The 26,180-nt window shown below is 38.3% G+C and overlaps 1 protein-coding gene across 3 annotated transcripts; it reads left to right on the forward strand.

Annotated features, from left to right (window-relative positions):
* Positions 1 to 2,978: 2,978 nt before the first annotated feature.
* Positions 2,979 to 25,418, forward strand: nt5dc3 (5'-nucleotidase domain containing 3). Of its 3 annotated transcripts, NM_001102844.1 has the most exon segments (15): positions 3,035 to 3,257; positions 7,084 to 7,271; positions 7,855 to 7,929; positions 9,224 to 9,279; positions 10,036 to 10,054; positions 10,112 to 10,126; positions 11,394 to 11,531; positions 13,328 to 13,388; positions 17,224 to 17,326; positions 19,412 to 19,513; positions 20,176 to 20,257; positions 21,977 to 22,063; positions 22,765 to 22,905; positions 23,926 to 23,990; positions 24,276 to 25,417. In NM_001102844.1, coding segments are annotated over 15 exon segments (1,605 nt in total). In that variant the 5' UTR covers positions 3,035 to 3,046; the 3' UTR covers positions 24,538 to 25,417.
* The last annotated feature ends 762 nt before the right edge of the window (positions 25,419 to 26,180 follow it).

Consider the following 26,180-nt stretch of genomic DNA (forward strand, 5'->3'; position numbering starts at 1 on the left):
TCCAATCATTTGGCCCTTGGGCCAAACAATGGGATCAGTCTAATATTGCCTACCTGAAGGTAAGCATATTGGTAAAAGATCATGTATGGCCAGCTTTAGGACTATGGCACATGGGATTTATTTTTCACAAGGTGGAATACCACCCATGCTGCTGAAACTCTCAGCTGGTACAGTAAGTTTGTGTATAGAAAACAGCTTTTATACCCAAATTTTTCTTTTAGTTTTCCTTTTGAATAAAGCATTTATACAAGTACAAAAATGGAAATAAATTGTATGTCAAATTATTAGCATTATTTTTTGGTGTTACTGGTCCTTTAATGTTAGCTATTGCTAGGCCAACCGTGGGGTGTTAGAATAAAGGGTGGAAAGAATATAAGGATAAAGTGTTATATCCTGTGATATATAATCGTCACTAAATTTAGTGGCTTATATATTATATGAAAAATGCAGTCTCAATTGTCTGCAGTTGCCAAGCAACTATTTTATGCAGCATTAGAAACCGAAAACCCCAATGGAATTATTTTTATGAAATCTCTTCTTCACAGCCAGTTCTGAAAGCCAAATTCACCCACGCACCCTCCCATTAAATATTTAGCATTAGACAGATGCCAGGTGAAGTACATGTTGCTTTGCTGCCTGTGGTCCAGGATTGTTATCTTTAGGGGGTGCAGAAGTTTCAGTTGTCCCAAGGCCCAGAGGGGGTCCATAGGGGCAAAGAAGCTGATCTTTTGTCACAAAAGAGCAATATACTCTTGATTGAAGATGTCAATGCAGAGTCCCACATTCAAAGATTTGAGATTAGGGACAGAAAGACAGAGGGAAGGATTAATAAAATAGTGCCGAGTATTTGCAGTTACAAGGAAAGAGATCCCATAACAAGGTTTGCACTTGAACACAGGTGGTCTTGTCTTACACCTATCCATCTCCATTACTAATGAACTGTCACTAATATAGCTATGGAGTGACTACACTGAGCAAGTGTCTTACTGATATTAACCCACCACTACCACATGCTAAGAATTGGAAGAGATCTTTCAGTATATCCTCAGTTTAATTTGCAATTGTTCTTTATGTGTAATTTATAATTGTGACCAGCTGCTCTGTTATATTACAAATAAAATAGATATATTAAAATAAATAGATGTATGTTTTTAGTGGAGGTGAGTTATTTATACAGATCTGCCAGTCAGAGACCATGAAAACCCCAACCAGGCAAGAGTGAGTGGACTGGTGATGACCTACACAGAGAGTAGTTTTCTCTCTCGCCTCTTGCTTGCTGGCACACAATATACTGTAGCAAACTCACACAAACTGTCAGGGCTAGAGTTAGAGATCAAGGGAGCCTAGGGATTGCAGGAAGGATGGGATTTCAAAGTGAAGGGAGAAATGTACAGTAGCTCAAAGGCATCCATCTTGAAACCCTTCAGCTGTTGCCGTACTACAACTTTCATGGAACCCACTGACCAAACCTTGTTGATGGGATGATGATGAGCTGCTGTGCAACAATATCGTACAGGTTGGTTTCCACTGATGCATACAGTAAAAACACAAGTAACATGGTAACATAATTACAGTTTCTTCCCATGTGGCACTGGTATCTGTGATACTAGAAGAGCCATGGTACATGCTGTTTTTGCCTTAAAGCCAGAACTGACAACTGTAAACTCCTTTTTGGCATGAGCTCATATATATATATTTTATACACAGTCATACTTTTTATTCCACAAATTGACAGAAAGCCAAGGTAACCTGTCTCTGTCCCCAGGGGCCAGAGTTCTCCATCTCTCCTAGACACAGATTACAGATCCATGCAACCTCCCTCTCTCACCTTGTTCTATTGTAAAATAATAGATTAAGAGAATCTGTGCACCAGCCACTGTAGAAATCAGAGGGATTTTAAAGGACAAGGAAACCCTTGGTTTGACTGTTTGTCCATTTGATAAATGCCCCATTGCTGAAGTGAGTTGCTAAATTATTTTGTCTAAATAGTGCTTCCTTCATGTACGGTTCACTTTATAAAGTTGTCAGCGCTTACTACCGCCATGTTTTTTTCTACTTTACATATTGAGAGAGCCTGCATTGCTATGGCAACCAAACACCATCTTCCTGATTGTGTGAATTGAAGCTGGGCATTTGGGTGGATTGGTGCATTGAAAGTTCCTTCTAGCTGCTGTGTTTTGTGCATGCTCCAGTTCCCTGCTAGATTCATATAGTCATAGTCTTGGTCATGTAATCGCAGTCTTGGTCCTGCTACAGACCGCAGCTTTATGGGCGATTGTGGTTCAGCTTGTCAGCTCTTTCTTTGGAAACAAGTTTCTGCAACACAAAAATGGATGCAATGTTAAGTAATTCAGCAGCACTAACTCATTTTATTGAGGCTTTTCATGAGAAGAGTTTTTTTGGCCTTTCCTTGTCCTTTAAGGTTGGGGAATGGTTTGTATGAGCTTCATAAGTTCCATTTTAGGAACCAGGTATGTCTGTGTTAAAAAAATGATATTTATTTGTGGGCTTTCTGATACACCTTCATTTTTTACATGGGTCCAACAGCAGAGTATATTTTTCTTTTAAGAACAATTCCAAGGTAGGGAATATGCAGTAGAAAGCAGAATAGAACAGCAGTGATATAGCTAGAGCTGACTGTTTCTTGGTATCACTTCCAGAAAAAACAGCTCTATAGCTTAGCAACTGGCTAAAGTTGGCCAAACCTGGTATTAACTGCTGCATAAAAACCCATGAGTAAAGAAGTGACTAACATTTCTAGCCGACATTACATTGGGCACATAATGTTTGGTCACTGCAATGACATCCCTGGAATTGCTGCACACTCCCCTTCGTAAACAATCCCGCCTGCCCCTAACCTGCTCCAGACACTGAAAGCGCCGCGAACACGTCACTGGCCCGCCTGCTACGCCACGCCCCTCTGCCGTGACACTGACAGGGATACCCTGGCAAGCCCCTCCTCCTGCGTTGATGTCACTAGGAAGGGACTGTACAGGCAGGCAGCCTATATAAAGTCCTAACCGCGTTGCTAGCAGCATATTACGCCATGACTTCGGCCGTACCCTTGCTGAGCAGGTGGTGTAGGGCGACCCTTGCTGCTAGGAAGAAGCTGACTCATAAAGCAGAGCCCGCTTTCTGTAAAGGTATCTGGTGGCAATGTGTGCGCTCTTTGGCTGCGCTTTCGAATGGTCCGGAGACGGGCGACATGCGAGGTTACTTGACTTCTAACTACAAGGAGGTGAAGCGGAGCATCAATGGTGAGAGGGTCAGCAGCGTAGGTAGTGAATGAGAGCTCTGAGCTGGGGGAGGGGAATTCATTCCGTTCTTGGCACCTGTCACCACCTTGGGAAAAAAAAGTCTTGAGGCAGATCGTAAAGGCGATAAAGCTCTTACTTCGGCTCATGCTCGATATATACGAATTATATTGTATTGAGAATATATCTGCACCCCCGCAGGCAGAAAAGAACACACGTTGCCACGCAAGTGCTGAAACCTGCAGGATTTGAACCTGTGCCAGGGATTTGGACAGCAATATGCAACTGTTGCAATTTATTTTGTGCATCTGGCATTTCTGATGCTTGTCAGTAACCTATACTGTTCAGTGTTAGACTCCCTTACTGATGCTACATCTATCTCACTATTGGTACAGATTAAAAACTTCTTTCTACATGTAATTATTACTGAAAGTCAATATTCCCTCTTCAGTTCCGACTGTAGAAACAATGTAACAGGATCCCATTCTCCTCCAGCGGGTTTCAGCTACATTGTTTCAGGTGTAAGGACCCGGAGTGCAGAGAATTAAACAGACATAATTCCTTCAATAGCTACAGCAACAATTAACTTTTAAAGCCTTTATATTAATTATTGTTTCCTAGAACTATGTTCTATTTCATTGTGCAAAAAAAAAAACAAACAGTTTTTTTGGTGGGGACCTCATAATACTGGACACTTAGAAAAATATTCTACAAGTAGTTTTTTTTTAACATATTTGGTCTGTCATAACAGTACAGATTTAAATGTTAGAAATGTATTTACAATGACATGAGTGGCATATAAGATTTATAGTAGTTTCTAGCCCATTATTATCTAAAAATCTCCTCTCAAAGAACATTCTTATGAGTGGGGAAAAATCCACAGATTTGGAAAGCCTTATGTCTTCCAAGTGAGTCAGCAATAACTGTATTATGGACTTGTGTTGACATACAATCCACAGCACTACAATAATGAGTGTTCAAAGCACCACACCTGAAATATGATTATTTTAGTTGGCAGGGCTAATAACAGTAGTTTGACCCCCATATATATATGTTTTTCTATTCCAAACTGCAAAGCTTTGCTGAAGTTTGTGAATTTTTGACAGTTCTGAATATAAACTCAGGACTTCCAATATGCTGCATCTTATCTCAAATGTGTCCTTAGGTACACAGAAACAACATTATAAATAAGAATGCCAGGGGGGTTCTGAACAGTTTAATGGCCAGTTTGCACAGCATTACCAAATTATGGGGCCTGTAGAGACCCCCCCCCAAAAAGTGCATTAAATACAGCTGCCGATTATTGGCAGCGGCATCAAAAAAGCCACCTCAGGTAGTGTGGGGAGGTGATGTGCATCTGCTACCCCCTCTAGATAAACTGCAAATAGCAAAGCAGAACAATTGGAAGCTCTTTGATTGCAAACTTGGCAATCTAAACCCAAATCTACTGCTCCTGAGCACCCAACTTCATTCATTCAGCAGTTTAGTAAGCCAGTTATTATTATTATTAACATTTATTTATAAAGCGCCAACATATTCCACAGCGCTGTACAATAAGTGGGTTTCATACATTGGACATACAGAGTAACATATAAAGAAATCAATAACCATTACAAGAGGTGAAGAGAGCCCTGCCCAAAAGAGCTTACAATCAGTTACAATATAGAGTTATAATTCTATGTTTTAACATGCTGTATGTTTTAACATGCTGTAAAACATGTGAAAAGAGAGCTTGTGTGTTGTTGCATGGGTAGTAAATTGCATCTGTATGAGGGAAATGCACTGTAAATTTGCTACGTAACAATGATGAATGCTCCCGTGATTTAACATTTGGCCTATTACCTGACTGGCCATATGCATAAAGAAAAGATGACATATGGCAGGGCTGTCCAACTGGAGGCCCATGGGCCGTATGTAGCCCCCCCCAAAGGATTTTTATGGCCCCTAGTTTTCTCAAAGGCTCTGTAGACTTCATTGTTTGACATCATCATTTTAATTTAATCTGGCCCTCTAATATCATCTTTGAGAAATAATTGGTGCACTACTTGTAATAAGTTGGAACAACCATCAACATACTTTGGCTGTTTAGGTTGCTAAACAAACACGTTGTCTCAAGGCACTGTCCTTATAGCTGCCGGCTATATATATGAGTGTAACAATAACAGTAGTAGAGAGGAAACAGCTCTTCGTGTAATCAATTTCTCTGGAATGCTTACTTTTTTAATGAGTAAAACTATTTAAGAGTCTTGTGTTATCATTTATTTAAACAGATTGAGTCTTTGGAAATGCTTCTTTTAATAGCTGTACATTTCCAGAGGCAGAAGGCAATTCTGATCTGTGCTCAATCTGTTCACACTTCTGTTTATTGCCCTGAAGGATACAAAACTGGTATATTAGATAGTTCTACTCCCTTCTCTTCTTGGTAAATTTAGCATCAGGCTTTTGTCAGCTTTCTTGTAATTCCTGAAATGTAATACAGGTAATACATTTAAAAGATTAAAGGGCAAATTAAGCACATTAAGCTGTATTTTTCTTTTCTTTGGGCAGACCATGTTTACAATTCTGCCTCCTAATTACCATTCCAAGTTTCCTTATGCTTCTGGTGTTAACCCTGGCAGTGACCTTATGAGTGTTTTCTATGCATACAGCAGCCCTTTCACAAACAAACATGCCACTTTTTAACTTGAATCTCCACCCCAAAATATATATTCTTTTTGCATAATAACAGAAAATTCTGAACACCTTTCCAAAGTACATTTCAGTGGTTTTAAAGTTAGCAATAAATGGTATTGCTATTGAAAGCATTATCTGTCTGTGTGTTTATATTCTCTGCACTACTAACTTTGACTTGCATGTTTTTTATCAGTGAGTTTAACCTTTCCTACGTTCTGGTGAACAATATCTTTCTTGAAGGGGATGTTCCAATCTACATTATGTAAAACATTTTCAATGATTATTTTTAAGTTATTATTTTACAAGTTATTTGTAAATTAAATTGCAAGTAAAAGTGGTCTCTGTACTTGTTTTTATAATCTGGAAAACTAAAAGTGTATTAGAGATCCACTCTGCTGCAGCCAAGACCCTAGTTCCAACAATGCCTTGCACACTTTTGTTGTTCTCCTTCAGGGCTGTAAGACGTTGTGGCAATTGAAGATATGACTAGTGGAGAGCCGAATACTGTTACAATTCCATGCACTTCTTTTCCTGACCAGCCCCAGATTTACATTTCATGCGTCCCTGGGCTGGCGATCTTATGTTGCCCACCACCTCCCCGTCAAACACAAACGCAATTCCTGTTCTCCTCACCACTCTCCCACTGACCCCTCTCACATGCACACAGCTCCCCCCGGGCTCCCAAAGCACTGAGGAATTGGCACACAGAAGACTTTAATAAATCTCCTGCAGGCCTGTTTCCTGAGAAGTTTAGAAAAAAACAAATGCGTCAGGGCAGCATGCCACCCCTAAAATCACACCCCCCTAGGCCTGGGCCTTCCCACAAATCCTATCCCTGATACTCAAATCCCTGCAACATTGTAAGAAAGATACTGCCTTCGCAGTTGCTTTAACCTTTATTGGATAGTTGCATAGAATTACATTTTTCTTTCATGGCCTAAAATCAGTTTTTGGCTAGAGATCTCCTCTAAATAATAGGTAGTCTCATGAAACTTGCATTTTATTTAGTTATACCTTAAAAACTTTTAGTGTACAGATCTGCTTGCAGGCTAGGTATATACATATGTAATATTAGCATAAAAAAAGCATTTCATAGGCTAGCCATATAAGTGGTATGTGTGCGCTAACATATTGTTTTATTTTTACCTTGATAAAGAAGAACTTGTCCCTTCAGTTTCAAGCAGTTTGCTGAATCCAGATGCCATCTTTGCCAACAATGAAATGAGTCTGGAGGACATAGAAGTTTATGGCTTTGATTATGATTATACATTGGCTTTCTACTCGAAAGACCTTCATACTTTAATTTTTAACACTGCTAGAGATCTTCTAATCAATGAGCATCGGGTAAGTTACTAATCTTAACATTTAGTTATCTGTTTATAGCATTTTTGTGTAAAAGCAGTAACCTTCTTATCCATTTCTAGCAACTGTTTCTTAAATTAAATCCATCAATTAGGCGAGAGCCAAGTAATGAAATTAATAAATGTTTACTTATGTAGCCAAAGCTAGCATGTCTTGTATACAGCACATGCGAATTTGCAGCTGGAATTTTATTTTATATATCATAACCTTTTCTTCATAAAAAAATAGTTGTGATGACAGTATTTGCTTGGAGTTTCCATCCCTCCTTCTAAATAACAGACACTAGATCCTGTGCTTGTCTTTAAAATCCCACCAATCTCATTAGAAACCTGTTAGCTTTGGTTGATGCAGCTAGTTGAAAATGCTGAAAATGGTTAACCTCCTACATAACTCTCCCAGAGCAATAAATAGGTCACAGATCAGAGACCATTTTTTGTTTAAAGCTGATAGTTGTGTGCATACCTGTAAGTGAGGGGATGAGTTCTCGAGCTTCAACAAGCATCAGATTTATTGTGTGTTTTTTTTTTTGTTTTTGTTTTTTTTTTTTGTTTTTTAATCCTTTCAGTATCCCAAAGAAATAAGGAGTTATGAATATGATCCAAACTTTGCAATCCGGGGTCTCCATTATGATGTTCATAAGGTAAGTGCAAATCATAAATATATCATTTAGGTTCCCAGGGGCTAGATTTGTGGGTTTTTTTGTGTTTGCTTTGTGTAAATTTGTGTTTTGACACCGCTGAAAAAAAACATAGGCCTATGTATGGTGAATGAAGATACATGAAATTGGTAAGTGAAGATTAATATAATAATATAAATGTTTGGTATGTTTTATAACAGACATTGCAAATATTAGACCATGTTACAAAGGCTGCAACTTGAACAAATGATAACAAGGAATCAAAAGAGTTGACTTCACACAGGCACTTATGCCTTTATCTTAAGAAGCACTGCTAGTCTGTTGGATCTAGGAATCAAAAAGCATAAATGCAGTTACTTTGTGTATTTTGTTGTTTTTTCACATAATGGTTGTACTCTCAAGTGTAAGTGAGACTTTTAATGAGATTATTTGGCACTTCTGTTTATTACCCAAGGTATATCAATAGTCTAATAGTAATTCCATTTTACTTAATTTTAATTTTCTTCATTTTCTTTTGTAAATTGTTACAATTTGTGTAAGCAACAATATCTGAAATGCCACTCATGATCTCTTTGTACATTTTCATACTGAATTTGGAGAATACATATAAGCACATATGAAAGCAAGTATTATTATTTTCAAAGCACTTAATTACAACTGTGAGTTGGTCCATTACAGTGAATTTAATACAAAGATTTACACACTTCAAAAAGGTAATAACAGTGATAATTTTATATAGTACTATATTTCTGGGAGACTTAATTCCTTACTGCTTTCAGTGCACCTTGAATCCCACACACATGCCTTTAAATTTTTTCCCAAATGGCACATTGCTTCTATAAGACTAATCTTTTTACTTAACCAGTCAAGACTCTGCTTTTAGTTCAAACATAATCTTGCCTTTGTAAAGTGCTTTCACCTGATAAAAGGCACAACAGAGGATGCTACAGGAAAGCTATTCCTTTCTATAAAGAGCGGTGCACCAGGTTATCAACTTTGGTAACGGGGAAGTGGGTCACCCCCCTGATACTTTTAACTGTCCTTTTTTTGCTAGTCTACAAGTCCCATTGTTTAAATTCTAAAGGATTCCGGGAGTTATAATCATAAGACTGTAGGCTGAACTTCGTTATTATAAAATGCATTTTGCAGTTGGTTAATCTGCCTTTGAATTTTAATTCTTTCAAATCAAGTGCTTATTTATGTAATTGTGCTGAGTGTTCAGGCTAAATATATATTTTACATGCACTTCAGCACAGTATAATAATTTGCCATATATCTTTTTTTTTTTATCTTTAAGGCCTTGTTAATGAAGATTGATTCATTTCATTATATTCAGTTAGGAACAGTGTATCGGTGAGTTCATTGTTATTCATTTAAATGTAAAATTCATGCAAAATAAGTTTTAGTTGCAAAAACCATGTTCTTCCATTTTCTGTATTTTTTCATTTTTCAAAATTATCTGAGATTGATCTTCTCAAATAACCTCTCAAACCTTCCAAATACATTTTATAGGAACACTTTTTTTTCATATACTTTAGTGATGTAGTTTTGTAGTACATGGCTCATCCCATGTACTCTACATTTCTGTATACCCTATTTTTCCTCTGTAAAAAAGTATCTGCTTTATAAGGGTTTACAGTCAAAGTTTTTATTTTATTTGGACCCCATCTACTTAGTTAGCTGCACCCTTCCCCCAGGGGGCCCAAGACTTAATAACCCACTGAGTAGTATCAACCTAATGATTACTGATGAGGGCTCTGCTCCAGTTACAAAGGTTGCAAATTGCTTAATTACATCTTATTTGAGCAGGACCCTTATAAGGGAATAACATATTCCTGTGATGTTTTTGGGTGTACAAGGACCATATACACTCTGTCTGTTTTTCTTGTGCCTAGTTTTTCTAGTTTTTACCAAATTAGTCAGAGCACATACACCAGCAATTCTGTTATTGTGTTGTAAGTTGACCAAACTGTATGAAATATGGCCAAATTATATGACAATATTGCTACAGAATGCCAATCATGTTGCAATGTTGGAAAACATTATATCATAGTGATTAGTGTTATATGTATTATAGTGTGTGTAAGTAATGTAACTTTCTCTCAACAGAGGATTAAATGTTGTACCAGACTCGGAAGTCATTGAAATGTATGAAGGATCACATGTTCCTCTGGAACAGATGAGTGACTTTTATGGAAAGGTATCTTTAGATTTTGATTTGAATTCTGGTCATGTTGGCAGAATATGCTTGTTTGCTATATCTTTACTAGAGAATCACATTTGTGATGAAAGTATCAGAAGTCTGTATTGCAGATCCACATTCCATAAGCTCTGGTGGGGATAATTTTCTGACATGCCAGGTAACAGGTACTTTCTCTGCAGTCATCAGCTGGCTGTCTTGCTTTTCTTATTACAACTGTAGAAACTGATAAAGGTATTTGGGAAAGCACATTCAATTATTAATAATATTTATGTCACTTAATTACTCATTTAAACTGGATGGTGTAGAATGTTCTGGCCAGGGTGCCTTTTTTATGTTAGGTTTTGCATTGATTAGCAAGTGTGACCTGCCATGCTTAGGCTGTGGTTTTCATAAAAAATGGTGGAATACTTGCTTGATACCACCAACAAATTGCTTTTAAGAAAATACTGTTCTTCATGTTTTTTGTCTACTTTGTAACATACTTTTTCCTTTTGATATGATTCTGCATTGTGTTTTTGTTTTCTATGCCTTGTCACCTACCTTAGCAAAATCATTTCACCCACCGGAGGTGCAGGATAGTAAGGCTGCACTGTTTGCAGGAATCGGTACTATTTTGGAAAGATAGGCAGCGCTGTGCCTCCTGCACTGGGGGGTAGCTGCTGATGCGGCGGCCATGTTTTGCCACACACAGGTGAATAATGAGCTAATTTCTTTGCTTGCTCATTATGTGCGTGCATGTGACATAAGATCAGGGAAGGTGTCTACTGATTCTACATCACATGCATACCCAATACACTGCTCATTATGCACATGTGTAGAGTCCCCACATGGCTACCCAGAATCCTGTTGCAAGCGGCATATCGCTTACTAGGGACATACTCTGCCCAAAATAGTATTGTTACCCCCAAACAGAGTGCAAGCTCTATTAGCTTTAATAGGTGCCCTTTAAATCTATAGCAATATGCGGTTTAATTATAATTTTCAGCATCTTAGGTCTCTGCTGTCAGAGGTTTTCTGAGTTTATTTTAACTACAGGCAGAGGGTAGTAGCAAAGTCCATTGTAATACAGTATGAAATAATTGTGTGTATGTATAACATTTTTAAAGTGTTTCCCTAAGTTAAAAAAACTCTGCTTATTTTAGCTTTGGGCTAGACTTGTTCATATCTGGCAGAACTGGATGCGGTTGGCTCTCTTGACCTCACTGTAACTCTGAAATACACCTTTGTTTAAAATGAGGCTTGTACATTAATTTTCTTTCTTCAGAGCTCAGAAGGGAATACACTGAAGCAGTTTATGGATATTTTCTCATTGCCAGAAATGACTCTTCTGTCCTGTGTTAATGAGTACTTTCTGAAAAACAACATTGATTATGAGCCAGTTCACCTGTACAAAGATGTGAAGGTATGCTTTTATATGATTCCTGCTTGTTGTCAGCCACAAATGACACAGACCATGCATGAAGTGGGGAAAAATGAAATTGTTTAAACTAAATGTTAAAAGCCCAAGTTTATTCTAGTATATCTAGTGACCCACCCAATTTTTTTAACCCTTCTTAAAAAACTTTGTGGCTTTTACATTGTCACCATTTTATAAAGCAGACTTACATTAATAATAAAACGTAAGCTTGGTATAGTGTATAAGCCAGTACATGCAATCTCTAACATGGCAAATAAATAAAAATAAAGGAAAATCAGTCTGATAGTTATCTGAAGTTTATATGGTAAGGTAAGATAGATGTGTTTATTTTTGCTAGTATGAAAACATCAGGGACAGTGGTGTAACTAGAGTTGCGTGGCCCAGAAGCGGGATTAGTATCTGGGTCCCCACCCTTCAAACGTCTCAGTTGGGTGGTGGGGAGTTATGCCAATGACTGGGGTCTACAATTTACAAGAGTTTATAAGGGGAAAAAAATGTGCACATTTTGCATATTGGCCTTCATAATTCAATACACTTTTTTTTTTTTTTTTAAAGCTTGCAGCTTTGAATTGTTAGACAGTTTTGCCTCTCCTCGCTTGAGTGTACTTAGTCTCATGCCACATAAAATATCCAACAAAAGTACTGTCTCATAATACTGTAGTATTGGTGTCTCCAGCACCTGGCTGAGGTACCTGGGTACATCATTCCAAATTTGTACATAATTGCATGGGTGTAAAATCACTTACTAGCATAATGAGTACATTTAAATGCTGTCATGGATACTCACCAAGGATCTGTACCTGAGCATAGTGGTTAGAGCTCAAAATAGGCTTGTGGTATTGTCACATCTCTCTCTCTCCCTGAATACCCTAAAGAATAAGCCTTTTTACAAGCAAAGATATCACCTGTGCGTGGTATGTTGATGTCTTTAGGACAAGCAATAAGCAAAATGTCTTGGCAATAAGAGATAGTAAAGTTGTAAAATTCAACTACATAGCCTTCTGGGTTTTCTATAGAAACAACACTTTTATACTGATTCATAACCAGGCATACTGCATACTTACATGTTGATACGCTGCATGGGTGAGTAATGTATAGGATGACACCGCTCAGGCTAGAAGGACCATTTTTGATAACTACACCCTTGGCCATACTCTATGGGTGAGCTTTTTGAAATGGTTTTGTAAGTTTTTGGGATGTCAATTTTTTTTAAAAACTGATTAAACAAAAAAAAAAAAATCTACTTTACATATTTGCCAGGCTGATCTTTAAAATGCTGCAGCACTTTACGTGTATTGTTTAGCTTTCACATTAGCCCCTAACTACTAATTTCAATTCACATTAAAAAAAATGCACTTGGGTCTGTTTTTATCACAATCCCGTTTAATTGCCTTTTATGTTTTGCAATACTACGAGAAAGCCTATGTAAACTGAGGTTTTTGCTTGGTCTCAGCGAGGACACTATGTGGTGTGGAATATGTTGCTGATACCCTGCATATCTTTGCTTTTAAGTGTATCTTGTGTCTCTGAAAAGTTGCTAGGGGCTCAAGCTTAATTACAGATGTAGGTTTTTAACATGGTAATGCTTGGTTATAGATTAGATAGTAATGATTAGTTATAAATTATACAGTTGTTTTCACTGTTGGTCTTCTCAGTACATCATTTTAATGAGTGCATGTCCATATAGTTTTAAAATCTAATCTAGGTTCTCTACAACATTTCTCTAAAACGTTCCTTGTTTCTCAAGAACATGCTCACATGTAATTTTTTTTTCTTATCAGGAAGCCATAAGAGATGTTCATGTAAAAGGAATATTATACAGAGCTGTTGAAGCTGATATCGGTAAGTTGGGGACTGTTGCTTTAGTATCTGTGTACTATTAATCTTTTGCTTAACAAGCATGTCATTTTTTTTAAATGTGTGATTTAATGCTTATATAAACATTTAATATCATGAAATCTTAGCAATATAAATATAGCACAGGTGGAGGATCTGTTGTCTGAAATTCTTTTTATTAACTTGCATTGCAAAACCTTAAGGCAGTGCTGTCCAACTGGCGGCCCGCGGGCCGCATGCGGCCCGCGACCCCCCTCTGTGTGGCCCCCCACCTGTCTGGCTGCTTTGATGGCTTACTCTTGTGTAAGCTTTAAATGGTATCAGTACTGAGATTAACTGCCCCCCCTGCATGGTTCTCACCTCAGATTCAGGCTGTAATCCCCCTGTATTGTTTAAATATGTAATCCCCTGTACTGTTCACACCTTTTAATCTATGCATTGTTCACCCCCTGCAGTGTTCACACCTCAGGCTCAGGCTGTAATCACCCACATTGTTCCCCTGTTCACACCTCAAGAGCAGTAGAAACCCACAAATAATCCCTACACACTACAAAAAGGACATATACTGAAGTGGTACTGCAATTAAAAAGTTTTTTAATATATAGTTATTGTGCAGACAGTAGGAGCAGTGCCAGCATTGTGTCACTGTAGGCTGCCTGTGTGTGCCAGTATGGCACACACAGGCAGGGTAGGGAAGGCAGAGTATGGCACACACAGGCAGAGTATGGGACACACAGTCCAAGTATGGCACAAACCAGCCAAGAATGGCAAACACAGTGAAAGTATGGCACACAGGAAGGGTAGGGAAGGCAGAGTATGGCACACACAGGCAGAGTATGGGACACACAGTCCAAGTATGGCACAAACCAGCCAAGAATGGCAAACACAGTGAAAGTATGGCACACAGGAAGGGTAGGGAAGGCAGAGTATGGCACACACAGTCCAAGTATGGCACAAACCAGCCAAGAATGGCACACACAGTGAAAGTATGGCACACAGGAAGGGTAGGGAAGGCAGAGTATGGCACACACAGGCAGGGTAGGGAAGGCACAGTATGGCACACTCAGGCAGGGTAGGGAAGGCAGAGTATGGCACACACAGGCAGGGTAGGGAAGGCAGATTTTGGCACACACAGGCAGGGTAGGGAAGGCAGAGTATGGCACACACAGGCAGGGTAGGGAAGGCAGAGTTTGGCACACACAGGCAGGGTAGGGAAGGCAGAGTTTGGCACACACAGGCAGGGTAGGGAAGGCAGAGTATGGCACACACAGGCAGGGTAGGGCAGGCAGAGTATGGAAGGTTTTTGCTGTACTACAACCATTAATATGGGTATGGTCATGTGATAACATGGGTGTGGTTTCAAGTGGGTGCGGTTTCAAAAAGGGGAGTGGTCAAAACTGGCTTCCATTATCGGCCCTCCACCACGTAGTTCGGAAAAACTCCGGCCCTCGGTACAACAGAAGTTGGACAGCACTGCCTTAAGGCAAAGAAAACCGAAAGACAAGACATTTGTGCAGTTTAGTTACCATTTAAGAATAAGGTACTGTTTTATTACTACAGAGAATAAGGAAATCATTTAAAAAAAAAAAATAGAATTGTTTGCTTAACAACCTATGGGCACTGCATTTCAGACCTTTCTGGATAATTGGTCTTGTTCCTATTATGAAATATGAGCTAACATATAAATTCAGACATTTCTTTAATAGATCCGCTTCAGCTGTCGTGTAAAGGAAGTGAAGGGGTGCTGTGATTATATGTGTATATATACAGTTTCTCAGACAATCATGGGTTCATCTTTTAAAATAGCATAACTGAATTTGCAATCTATTTTTCATAACATTTGTGCTTTTGAAAAGTTCTCAAGCACTGTAAAATACTGCATTGTTGTTGGTCTATCTAGGTATCCTATCTAGGTAGGTGGGCCTGTACACCACATTGGCTGGTAAACTAACATAGATTGCAGGCAAATATACCTAGGGATTTACAGGGTTCGTGAGCTAAGTTATAAGGTCTGTGTTTTTACCTTTTCAACAACACAATGCTAAGTTGTTTTCAGTTCAGTTTCATTTTTTAGATGGCAGGCATGTGCATTTGGACTTTTGAACACCAATAGGCACTTGACTTCAGGGCCACAATGCACTTCTGGGTAGCTTTCGGATACTGTGGAATGTTGCAAGCTCTGGTCAGATGGGCAGACTCAAAGTAAACAGATGGCAGACTGATGCTCAGCACATGTGAAAATCCCCAGGTACATATTTTGTCCATTGCAACCATGTGCTGCTGCATAGTACTCTGCAATCTGGATAGGCAAGTGTGGGATTTTTTGCATAGCAGATTGAAGCTTTGCAGCTTTGAAAACCCCTAGTTATTTTTTTTTTTTTTTGCATTTGGTCATATCATATGCTGAAATCTGATTGGTTTTGCCCACGAGTCTATCAGGCCAAAGTACTGTACAAAGTTGGGAACAAAAAGAAGTCATTGATCTTCTGTTGATGGGAGGATGGTCTTTAAATGTTTTGTTTTATTTCATGTCCAAATCTGAAATAACACATGATACAGGGCCCCAAGAGATGCAAGCAAAAAAAATAAAAAGATATATATATATATATATATATATATATATATATAGGGCCCAATATTTTTTGAGCTGAAAGTACCTGTTGACCTCCATGTGGATGAGAATATGATCCTTGATTTTGTTGTATTTTGTCATGCCATGTCCATACACATAAAGACCATTCAAAAAAACAAACTTTCTTCTTTATACATAAGACATCGCTATATTACAGATTTCTAAATAAGAATAATTGTTGCCATCCATTGCTAAGTCTAATATTTTAACTGGGGAGAGGCGGAGAAAAGTAGGAGGCACAGAATGTGGCAACACATGTGTAGGTGTGCTATACAGGTATGGGACCCGTTATCCAGAATGCTCGGGGCCTGGGGGTTTTCCGGATAAGGGGTCTTTCTATAATTCTGATCTCCTACTTTTAAGTCTGCTAAAAAAATTACTTAAACAGTAATTAAACCCAATCGGATTGTTTTGGCTCCAATAAGGATTAATTATATTTTAGTTGGGATCTAGTACAAGGTACTGTTTATCACAGAGAAACAGAAAATCATTTTTAAAAATTAGAAGTATTTGATTAAAATGGAGTCAATGGGAGATGACATTTCTGTAATTCGGAACTTTCTAGATAATGGGTTTCCGGATAAGGGGTCCGATACCTGTAATTCCACCTCCAATCAACAGGCAGCAGTTCCATGCACTTTGTCTTGGCTTATTTTCACACAACACTCATTTAATGGTGAGACAAAAGATGTAAAACCGGGTTAAAGTTAGTAAGCGTCATTAACGACTCCAAGTGTAGTGGGTACTTTTTTTTTTTTTTTTCTCTCCATAAATTCAGTGTAGTTGTGGAAGAGATTGACTTAATGCAGGGGTGGGCAAAATTTTTGGCTCAGGGGCCAACAAACGGGCTGGTCCGGGCCAGCGTTACGCCGTCTCTGCTCGTCAATCCAAGTCTGATGAGAGTTGCAGAGTCGGCGGGCCAGATTAAAAAGCTGAACGGGCCCGTGGTCCGTAGTTTGCCCACCACTGACTTAATGCAATTGCATCTGATTTGTGTCAAAATGTGTACTATTGCATTTTGATGCAAATTGAACGTAATTATGCTGGATGGAGGGATGGATAAAGCTTCACCAAGCAGAACTATGAAGTTCAAGGAGCATGTTTGGAAGCAAGTACCTTAAGCCCTATAGACTTTCTCATACTAGTGCAACTGCATATTGATTGGAATGATTATATTGATTTTTTTGTTTTTGTTTTTTTCCATTTTAGAAAGGTATATTTGCTATGGAGAAAGAACTCAAGCCGTATTGTCAAAACTAGCAAATCTTGGGAAGAAAATGTTTCTAATCACAAATAGCCCCAGCAGTTTTGTGTAAGTGTTTTTATATTCATTTCCACTGATACAGTGGCTTGCAAAAGTATTCGGCTCCCTTGAACTTTTCCACATTTTGTCACATTACAGTCACAAACATGAATCAATTTTATTGGAATTCCACGTGAAAGACAAATACAAAGTGGTGTACACGTGAGAAGTGGAACGAAAATCATACATGATTCCAAACATTTTTTACAAATAAATAACTGCAAAGTGGGGTGTGCGTAATTATTCAGCCCCCTTTGGTCTGAGTGCAGTCAGTTGCCCATAGACATTGCCTGATGAGTGCTAATGACTAAATAGAGTGCACCTGTGTGTAATCTAATGTCAGTACAAATACAGCTGCTCTGTGACGGCCTCAGAGGTTGTCTAAGAGAATATTGGGAGCAACAACACCATGAAGTCCAAAGAACACACCAGACAGGTCAGGGATAAAGTTATTGAGAAATTTAAAGCAGGCTTAGGCTACAAAAAGATTTCCAAAGCCTTGAAAATCCCACGGAGCACTGTTCAAGCGATCATTCAGAAATGGAAGGAGTATGGCACAACTGTAAACCTACCAAGACAAGGCCGTCCACCTAAACTCACAGGCCGAACAAGGAGAGTGCTGATCAGAAATGCAGCCAAGAGGCCCATGGTGACTCTGGATGAGCTGCAGAGATCTACAGCTCAGGTGGGGGGATCTGTCCATAGGACAACTATTAGTCGTGCACTGCACAAAGTTGGCCTTTATGGAAGAGTGGCAAGAAGAAAGCCATTGTTAACAGAAAACCATAAGAAGTCCCGTTTGCAGTTTGCCACAAGCCATGTGGGGGACACGGCAAATATGTGGAAGAAGGTGCTCTGGTCAGATGAGACCAAAATGGAACTTTTTGGCCAAAATGCAAAACGCTATGTGTGGCGGAAAACTAACACTGCACATCACTCTGAACACACCATCCCCACTGTCAAATATGGTGGTGGCAGCATCATGCTCTGGGGGTGCTTCTCTTCAGCAGGGACAGGGAAGCTAGTCAGAGTTGATGGGAAGATGGATGGAGCCAAATACAGGGCAATCTTGGAAGAAAACCTCTTGGAGTCTGCAAAAGACTTGAGACTGGGGCGGAGGTTCACCTTCCAGCAGGACAACGACCCTAAACATAAAGCCAGGGCAACAATGGAATGGTTTAAAACAAAACATATCCATGTGTTAGGATGGGCTAGTCAAAGTCCAGATCTAAATCCAATCGAGAATCTGTGGCAAGATCTGAAAACTGCTGTTCACGAATGGGCAAGGATTTCAGTCTCTAGATGTGCAAAGCTGGTAGAGACATACCCTAAAAGCCTGGTAGCTGTAATTACAGCAAAAGGTGGTTCTACAAAGTATTGACTCAGGGGGCTGAATAATTACGCACACCCCACTTTGCAGTTATTTATTTGTAAAAAATGTTTGGAATCATGCATGATTTTCGTTCCACTTCTCACGTGTACACCACTTTGTATTGGTCTTTCACGTGGAATTCCAATAAAATTGATTCACGTTTGTGGCTATAATGTGACAAAATGTGGAAAAGTTCAAGGGGTCAGAATACTTTTGCAAGCCACTGTATGTCTTTCTACTAATAGTGATTTTTGTTTTGATATCCCCCAGTTATGTTAGGTATAGTGATGTAGCAAACAAAAGCATACCTTTCCTGTTAACCATGTTATTAAGGTTCTATTATGTGTTTTTGTTAATGTTTTATTGATGACTAGGCTGTTTTTTTTTTTTGTTGTTGTTTGTTTTGTAAGGAAAAATTACACTTGTAGAAACTAACTAGAAAAATAACTAGATCTAAAAGTAAAGCTTAAAGCTCAGCCTCACCTTTAGACGGTTCATCCCTATTTTTTGGGGGAATTACATGTGCAGCACCTTCTGTGTTCTGGTGGTAGCCCTGATCATGCTGGGGTCCCTGTATTAACAGCATGGTGATATTCAGTCTAACATCGTCAGGCCAGTTTTCTATGTTTGATGTCATGGCACAGGAGGAAAAACTGACTCCATAATACAACTGTTAATAATATATTTTATGATCTTGAGTAGAATACATTTTTCACTTTCAGGAACAAAGGAATGAATTTCATTGTAGGTAAAGATTGGCGGGATCTCTTTGATGTGGTTATTGTTCAAGCTGACAAACCTAATTTCTTCAATGACAAAAGAAGGTGAGTTGTCACGAGTATTCAGTGCAGTATTTAACCATAAATGTCTTGAGCCTTGAAAGAGTAACTCAGACATGTAAACATATTTATTCAATAAAGTAATCTTTCTAACAAAAATGAATCCAGCTTATTTTTCTTCATGCTATTTAGACTTTTATCAATATTTATTTCGAACAGATAATTTATATCCTAATAAGTAACCTATCAAAAAGAATCTGCGCTCTTTGCTGTCTGTGATCAGTGACTAATGTTTTTATTTTCTTCAGATTTTTTTTTTTTTACAGTATTTATTTTTAAACATAGAAAAGATAATATGGTGTTTAATAAATAAACCACATGGCACAGCGATTATTTTGCTCCTTGCACTTCCTCCTTGGCATCACTCATTGCAGTGACTTACATTTCATATGGGCAATATTGTCACAGTACATGTTGAGTTTTTGGTATGTGTGACCAGCTGTACCTGAATACAAAAAATACTATATAAAGAAATCAAATACTGGGCTTTGGGTGTGATTTTTTTTTTTAATCAAAATTCACTTACTATACTAGATCAAAACAATAATTGAATTCTGTTAACAAATATAATATGCTTGCCTTTTGTGTGTAGTTATACTAATACTTTTGTGTCTCATTAAATTAAATCTTTCTTCTCCACAATTTAGACCTTTCCGCAAGGTAGCAGAAAGAGGAATTCTGTTGTGGGATAAAATTCACCATCTTGAAAAAGGCCAAACCTACAAGCAGGTATGGTGGTTTCTTCTTCTTTCTTCTTTTCTTCTTTCTTCTCCTCCCCCCCCCCCATTTCTAAACGCTACTTCTCCTACAGTTTTAGGGGTACAACACCCAAACTCTCCACACGTCTTCGCCCTATAGCGGAGCAGGTTGCTTGTGCTTTTCTAAGGAATCCCGCCCCCTGTCTTTTTGTGGCGCCGCTCCGAACGCCCCAATTTTCCCATTGACTTTGACAGGGAAGATTTTCAAACTGCTGCCACACTTACAGCTTTGAAGCTACACCCCCCAAACTTGACTAATGAAATAATGGGGTCAACCCGAATGAAACAGCAACATTTGTTGGATGACACCAAAGTGGGAGGGGCCAACAACAGCCAATCAAATTCCACCCATTGATTTTTATGGGGAAATTTTAACTGCTGCCAATCTTACAGCTTTGAGGCCACACTCCCCAAACTTCAATCACATAGTCATGGGGTCAGCCTGAATGAAAATTATGATTGTTGGATGCCCAAAAGTGGCTGTTCACAGCTCCGCCCAATCAGATTTTACCTATTGATTTGGCGGAAATTCAACCTGCTGCCATTCTCACAGTATTAACACCAGGGAGCACTAGGGGACTGCATTTTTAGGGTTTAAAAAGTGGGTGGAGCCACCAACAGCCAATCAGACTTCACCTTTTGATTTTTTGGGGTTTAAATTTAAAATGCTGCCTTTCTTACACTATGTCAGGGTTCCCAAACTTTGCACAATCAGTCACTGGCTGACTACATATTCAGGGTTAGAACAAGTGGGCAGAGTCACCAACAGCCAATCCATTTTCTCCCATTAAAATTCATTGGTTTATATTTAAACTGATTATTTAAGTATTAACTCCAGGGTTGTTAAACTTTCCAGAGTTAGTCACTGGGTATTTGCCTTTTAAAGTTGGGGGGAAAAAAGTAGGCGGAGCCACCAACAGCCAAAAACATTTCACCTATTTACTTTCAATGGTGAAGTGTAAAATGCTGTCAGTCCCACAATTTTTATGCCTAAGTCCCCAAACTTTGCAAAGCTGGTTACTGGGGGGCTGCATTTCAAAAATAGGAAAAGTGGGTTGGGCCACTAACAGCCAATCAGATTTCATCCATTAAATTTTATTGGTTTACTATATATGCCAGGGTGCCCACTGTTTGTCACTGGGTGACTAAAGGTTAGAAAAAGTGGGCACACCCACCAATCACAATTTACCTATTGACTTTTATTGGTTTCAATTTAAACTGCTGCCGTTCTGTAACTATTAATCCTAGGGTCCCTAAACTTTGCAGAGTTAGTTACTGGGTAACTGCAGTTCCAGGTTAGAAAAAGGGGGGCGGAGCCACTAACCGCCTATCAGATGTTACTCTTTGACACTATTAAAACCAGGGTCCCCAAACTTTGCACATAGGTTTTTACTTTATAACTGTGGTCCAAGGTTAGAAAAAGTGGGATGAGCCAACAATCAGATTTCATTCAGTGACTTTACGTTTTTCAACCCAACAAGTTTGTTCTCAAACTTACCTTTCTAGTTAATAGTTTGTCAGATACATGCATCCCTCCAAAATCCTTTTAAAAGCATATCTGAGATTACTTCTGCTTATAATTAAAAGTTGTGTGGATTGTATTTATAATTATATGCATTGGTTGTGTTTGTAAAAGTTTATTTATTGATGGATTTATTGTGTTACTTATTATTCTATTTTGTTTCTCAAGGGTAATTTGTTTGAATTTCTCAAGCTTACTGGATGGCGGGGGTCAAAGGTTTTGTACTTTGGAGATCATATATACAGTGATTTAGCGGTAAGAGACCATTACTAATATTAGTAGTAGTAAAATGTATATCATTAGTTGTAAAAAAAAACAAAAAAAACTGTTTTGAATCATAACATGTACTATGCACTATGATGTCCGATAATGCTAGATGCTAGAAATGTGTTTCACTTATTTTAACACAGGGAGGGGAAAAAAATGGGATTATAGGCTTTATTCTACTTGACTCCTCCCCTCAACTCTTACCTTGCTGTTAGCAGGTTGCTAGATCATTTTTGCAAATCTGATTGACATGTAGCACTACACACATAGTTTAGATGTCCTACAACTATAATAGCTGGGTAATGGTAATAGTGAGCGTGTTCTCACCAGCAGTGACATAATGTTTGGGCAGAGTATCCTGAGCACTGTGTATAAGTCAGAAGTGTTTGGCATCAAAAGAAACAGGTAGCCCAAAATGAGAAAAGTGCGGCCATTTGTTGCCATAAGCTGCCAAAAGCAAGGTAGTAGAGTTCAGGGTATGAGTGGCGACAGGGGCCAAAAGTCTGTTATATTTCAAGTGGAAAGGAGATAAGCATAATATCAAAACAAATGTATAATTTACATAAGCAAGTTATGCTATGTGCATTTTACATTCAGGATAGTTCTCCTTTAACATTTATTAGACAAATAAAATACAGTTAAAAGTGAATAGTCTTTTTTTTTTTTTTTTTTTTAATAATTTTAAACAGGATCTGACTCTAAAGCATGGATGGAGGACAGGAGCCATTATCCCAGAGTTAAAATCAGAGATTGAAATCATGAACACCTCTCATTACATTACAACCGTGACTTGGCTTCAAGGTCTAACTGGCCTACTTGAAAGGATGCAGGTATGTGTTGGTTGTTGTTTTGTTTTATTCTGCCTGTGCATTGGTGTGGGAGGGAGGCAAAATGTTTATATTTGTGTGTGTGTTTTTCATTGGCGTTTCATTGCTGACATGTAAGGAAAAGGCTGTGAACCTAGTAGGTTTTAAAGGTTCAGGATTGTATTGTGAGCCTTGACCTAAAGCTGTGAGGAAAGGAAAGAATGTCCCTATCCTCGGTATACTTTATTTCAAACCCTAATAAACAATGGCTACGTTGCCCCGTCCTCTTGTCTTATAATAGAGCAGTTAATCATACATATTTATTATACATAGCACATACAATGTACTTGCTAAAAGGCTCCCTGACAAAGCAGACACTTGACTTTACTATTGTTCAAGGAAATCTCATTCAACTATGAAAATGCCACCCATGTAGAATCTACAGCATAGGCAACAAATTACCATATACTAACACCATGGCTTAGACTAAGGTTGGATGGTTTCAAAAGGAGGCAGCAGCAAAAGGGTTAAAACAATCTCATTTTTATAATTTGTGGTGGTTCACCCTGACTGTCTGTGTAACTATAAGTGGTCATATAAAGCTTTGCATAGTGGATAGGGTGGTATTGTTCCAGTTTTGTCACAAAAGAAATATAATCCCATCCTTCTTATTTTAGGAGTATCCCTTCTCAATAAGAGTCAAAGAACAGAACATTTTTATATATCTTGGTGACAAATGGCATGGGACATAGATGTTTGTTTATCTGTGTCTCAGGGTGTTAAGACTATTGGGTATGTAAACAAATATGGGTTAAATTGGTGGTTGCCCAATCCAATAGAATGTATTAAGTAGTACCCACTTGGTAGAAGTAAGATGTCATAGCATTGGAGCCTTCTGGCATGCAACTAAAAACTAATCTTGCCTTTATATATTTTATGCATTTATGTCCTGCTTTAGAATCCTAAGAAGAAAAAATAACCTCAGTTATATCTTTTCTGTATATTCTCGCTGCATCCCTAAGTACAAGTTTTTTTTTCTACTAGGTGTACAGGGACGCAGAATCGCAGATGGTCCTACAAGACTGGATCAAAGAAAGACAGGAGATGAGGTTGGGCTGCACAGAGTTTGTTTGGAGAAGCACAAGTCATTCCATATTGTAATAGTGCAGTGTGTGTTTATAGTAGCTGTGAATTAAATAAATTGTATATAGTGGTTAAGCACTAAGATTTTGTAGTCTTGAGAGTGGAGATTATAAAAATTATGCTTCTGCCTATATTCTGCCTTCTATATTAGACAGATGCCAACTGATTCCTTTGTATCTAGTGTGTCTTTCTGTCATTGCTTTAACTGAAATCCTGTGACAAAAGTTTTTTTTTTTTTATGTTTTCCACAGAGATTTGGCAAGGAAAATGTTTAACAGACAGTTTGGAAGCATATTCAGGACTGACCATAACCCCACCTACTTCCTGAGGCGCTTGTCCCGCTTTGCTGATATTTATATGGAGTCTTTAAGTTGCCTTTTGAATTATGACCTGCACCACACTTTCTATCCTAAAAGGACTCCATTACAACATGAACTCCCGGTGTGTTCGGAGCAGCAGAACACTGGCACATTTAGGATCCCACTTGGGAAGGAAATGGCTCAGATAAAGTGATTCTCATTATTTAAAAGGATGCTCTACATCTGCACATTGAATGAAGGAAGCCTTCTTGTGTCTTTCTTTATTTAAACTGTTGGGTTGATGCTTTTATCGCACTACATTCTCAGCTGTTCAGACAAAGTTGTTGAGCACAGTGGCACAGGCTACATTGATCGACTGGAGAAAGCTTCATGGGGGTTCTCCTTACTGCATACTGTCTGAATAATATGTTTTTGGGAGCCCATTTGAGAAGTGTTTGAGCCATTGGTTGTGCTTTGTATATTGCACTGCATATCATTTGTATGTCTGCAAAACCTATTGTGTTCTCATGTTTTAGGTTTTTTCCCTATTTATACAAGAAATTTTGCTGTGTATTTTAAATGCAACGTTATCTTTCATATGCTTTATTATGTTTGCCGAAAGCTTTTAAATGATGGTTTTGCTCTCTCAGATCATAACCTTTAAACATTTCCTTATCTAGAAATAAGTGCATAAATGGGCAGTGCTATTCAGTTAACTCCAAATCCATGCTTCCTTTTGTCTTAAGTGAATTTGAAACTGTCTTATCTGCCTTTTTTTTTTTTTCTTATTGTTTGAATGTACACCCTAACACACTTTTTTTTAAAGTATAAGTTAACATTTTATGCATATTTTTCCTTTTGTGCTGACTAAGAATAAGAACATACACATTTTTGTACTGTTGCTATGTATAAAAGAAACAACATTTATGATTGTGTATTATACTGTTTTTTTAAGTCCGTTGTGTTTCCATGAGCTATACAGTTATACAGTGAGCATTAATGCAGTCTAAGGCAAACAATAGTAAGTCTTGTATTTATTTGATTGTACCATTCAGTTGAAGACAAACCTGTAATTAAATTGCTGGTTCAAAGTGGTCCTGTTTTGTTTGTTTTTTTTATTATTTATGGCAATGTCAGACACATTAATTTTGAGCCATTTTTAAGTGGCATTTGTATGGCAAGAAGGGTACACTAGTTCCTAGCTGACCATACATCCATTATTGCCTTAATGTATGTCGTTGGAGTGTGGAAAACCCACATAAGAAAGAAAAGAGCATTTAAGCAGCAGCAATTTAAACCACTGCACAACTGTAAGTAATGTGAAGTAAATAAGAGCAGCCATGCCGAAAAAACTAGTTATTATTGAAACCACCTACAAACCACTTCGGTAGGTGACTGTATTATGTTACGGTTGGTAAATATTTCTAGTAAATTGGATGGATGTGATTATTTTCTTTCCTTACCTTTTGAAAACCCCTTGTGATTTATGGATGAGATTTTAGCTATCACAGTACTGTATTTCCTCACAGATAATCATGGATTCTATATATAAAAGTCTGATGCAGCTAGCCCTTTCTTTGCTCTTCTGCAGTGGTGAGACTGAAATGGTAGGTGAGCCCTGACAAAATCAGCAAGAGGTTCAGAGCAATTATTTGCACTGAAATATTTTGATGTTTCCTGTGCAGAGAAATCACTGCTGCTACTAAAGGCTAAGTTTTCTTGGTTTTCCTGTTTTGAAAGGGTGTTGTACCTCTGTTGTGATTGACAGTGTAAATGTAGGGAGGAGCTATACAGTATAAAGATATACATTTGCAAGGTAAGTGTCCTCAGCCAAATAGGAACTTTTTTTACTTACTC

Source organism: Xenopus tropicalis, chromosome 3 (genome assembly GCF_000004195.4).
Source record: "Xenopus tropicalis strain Nigerian chromosome 3, UCB_Xtro_10.0, whole genome shotgun sequence".
Taxonomy (NCBI): domain Eukaryota; kingdom Metazoa; phylum Chordata; class Amphibia; order Anura; family Pipidae; genus Xenopus; species Xenopus tropicalis.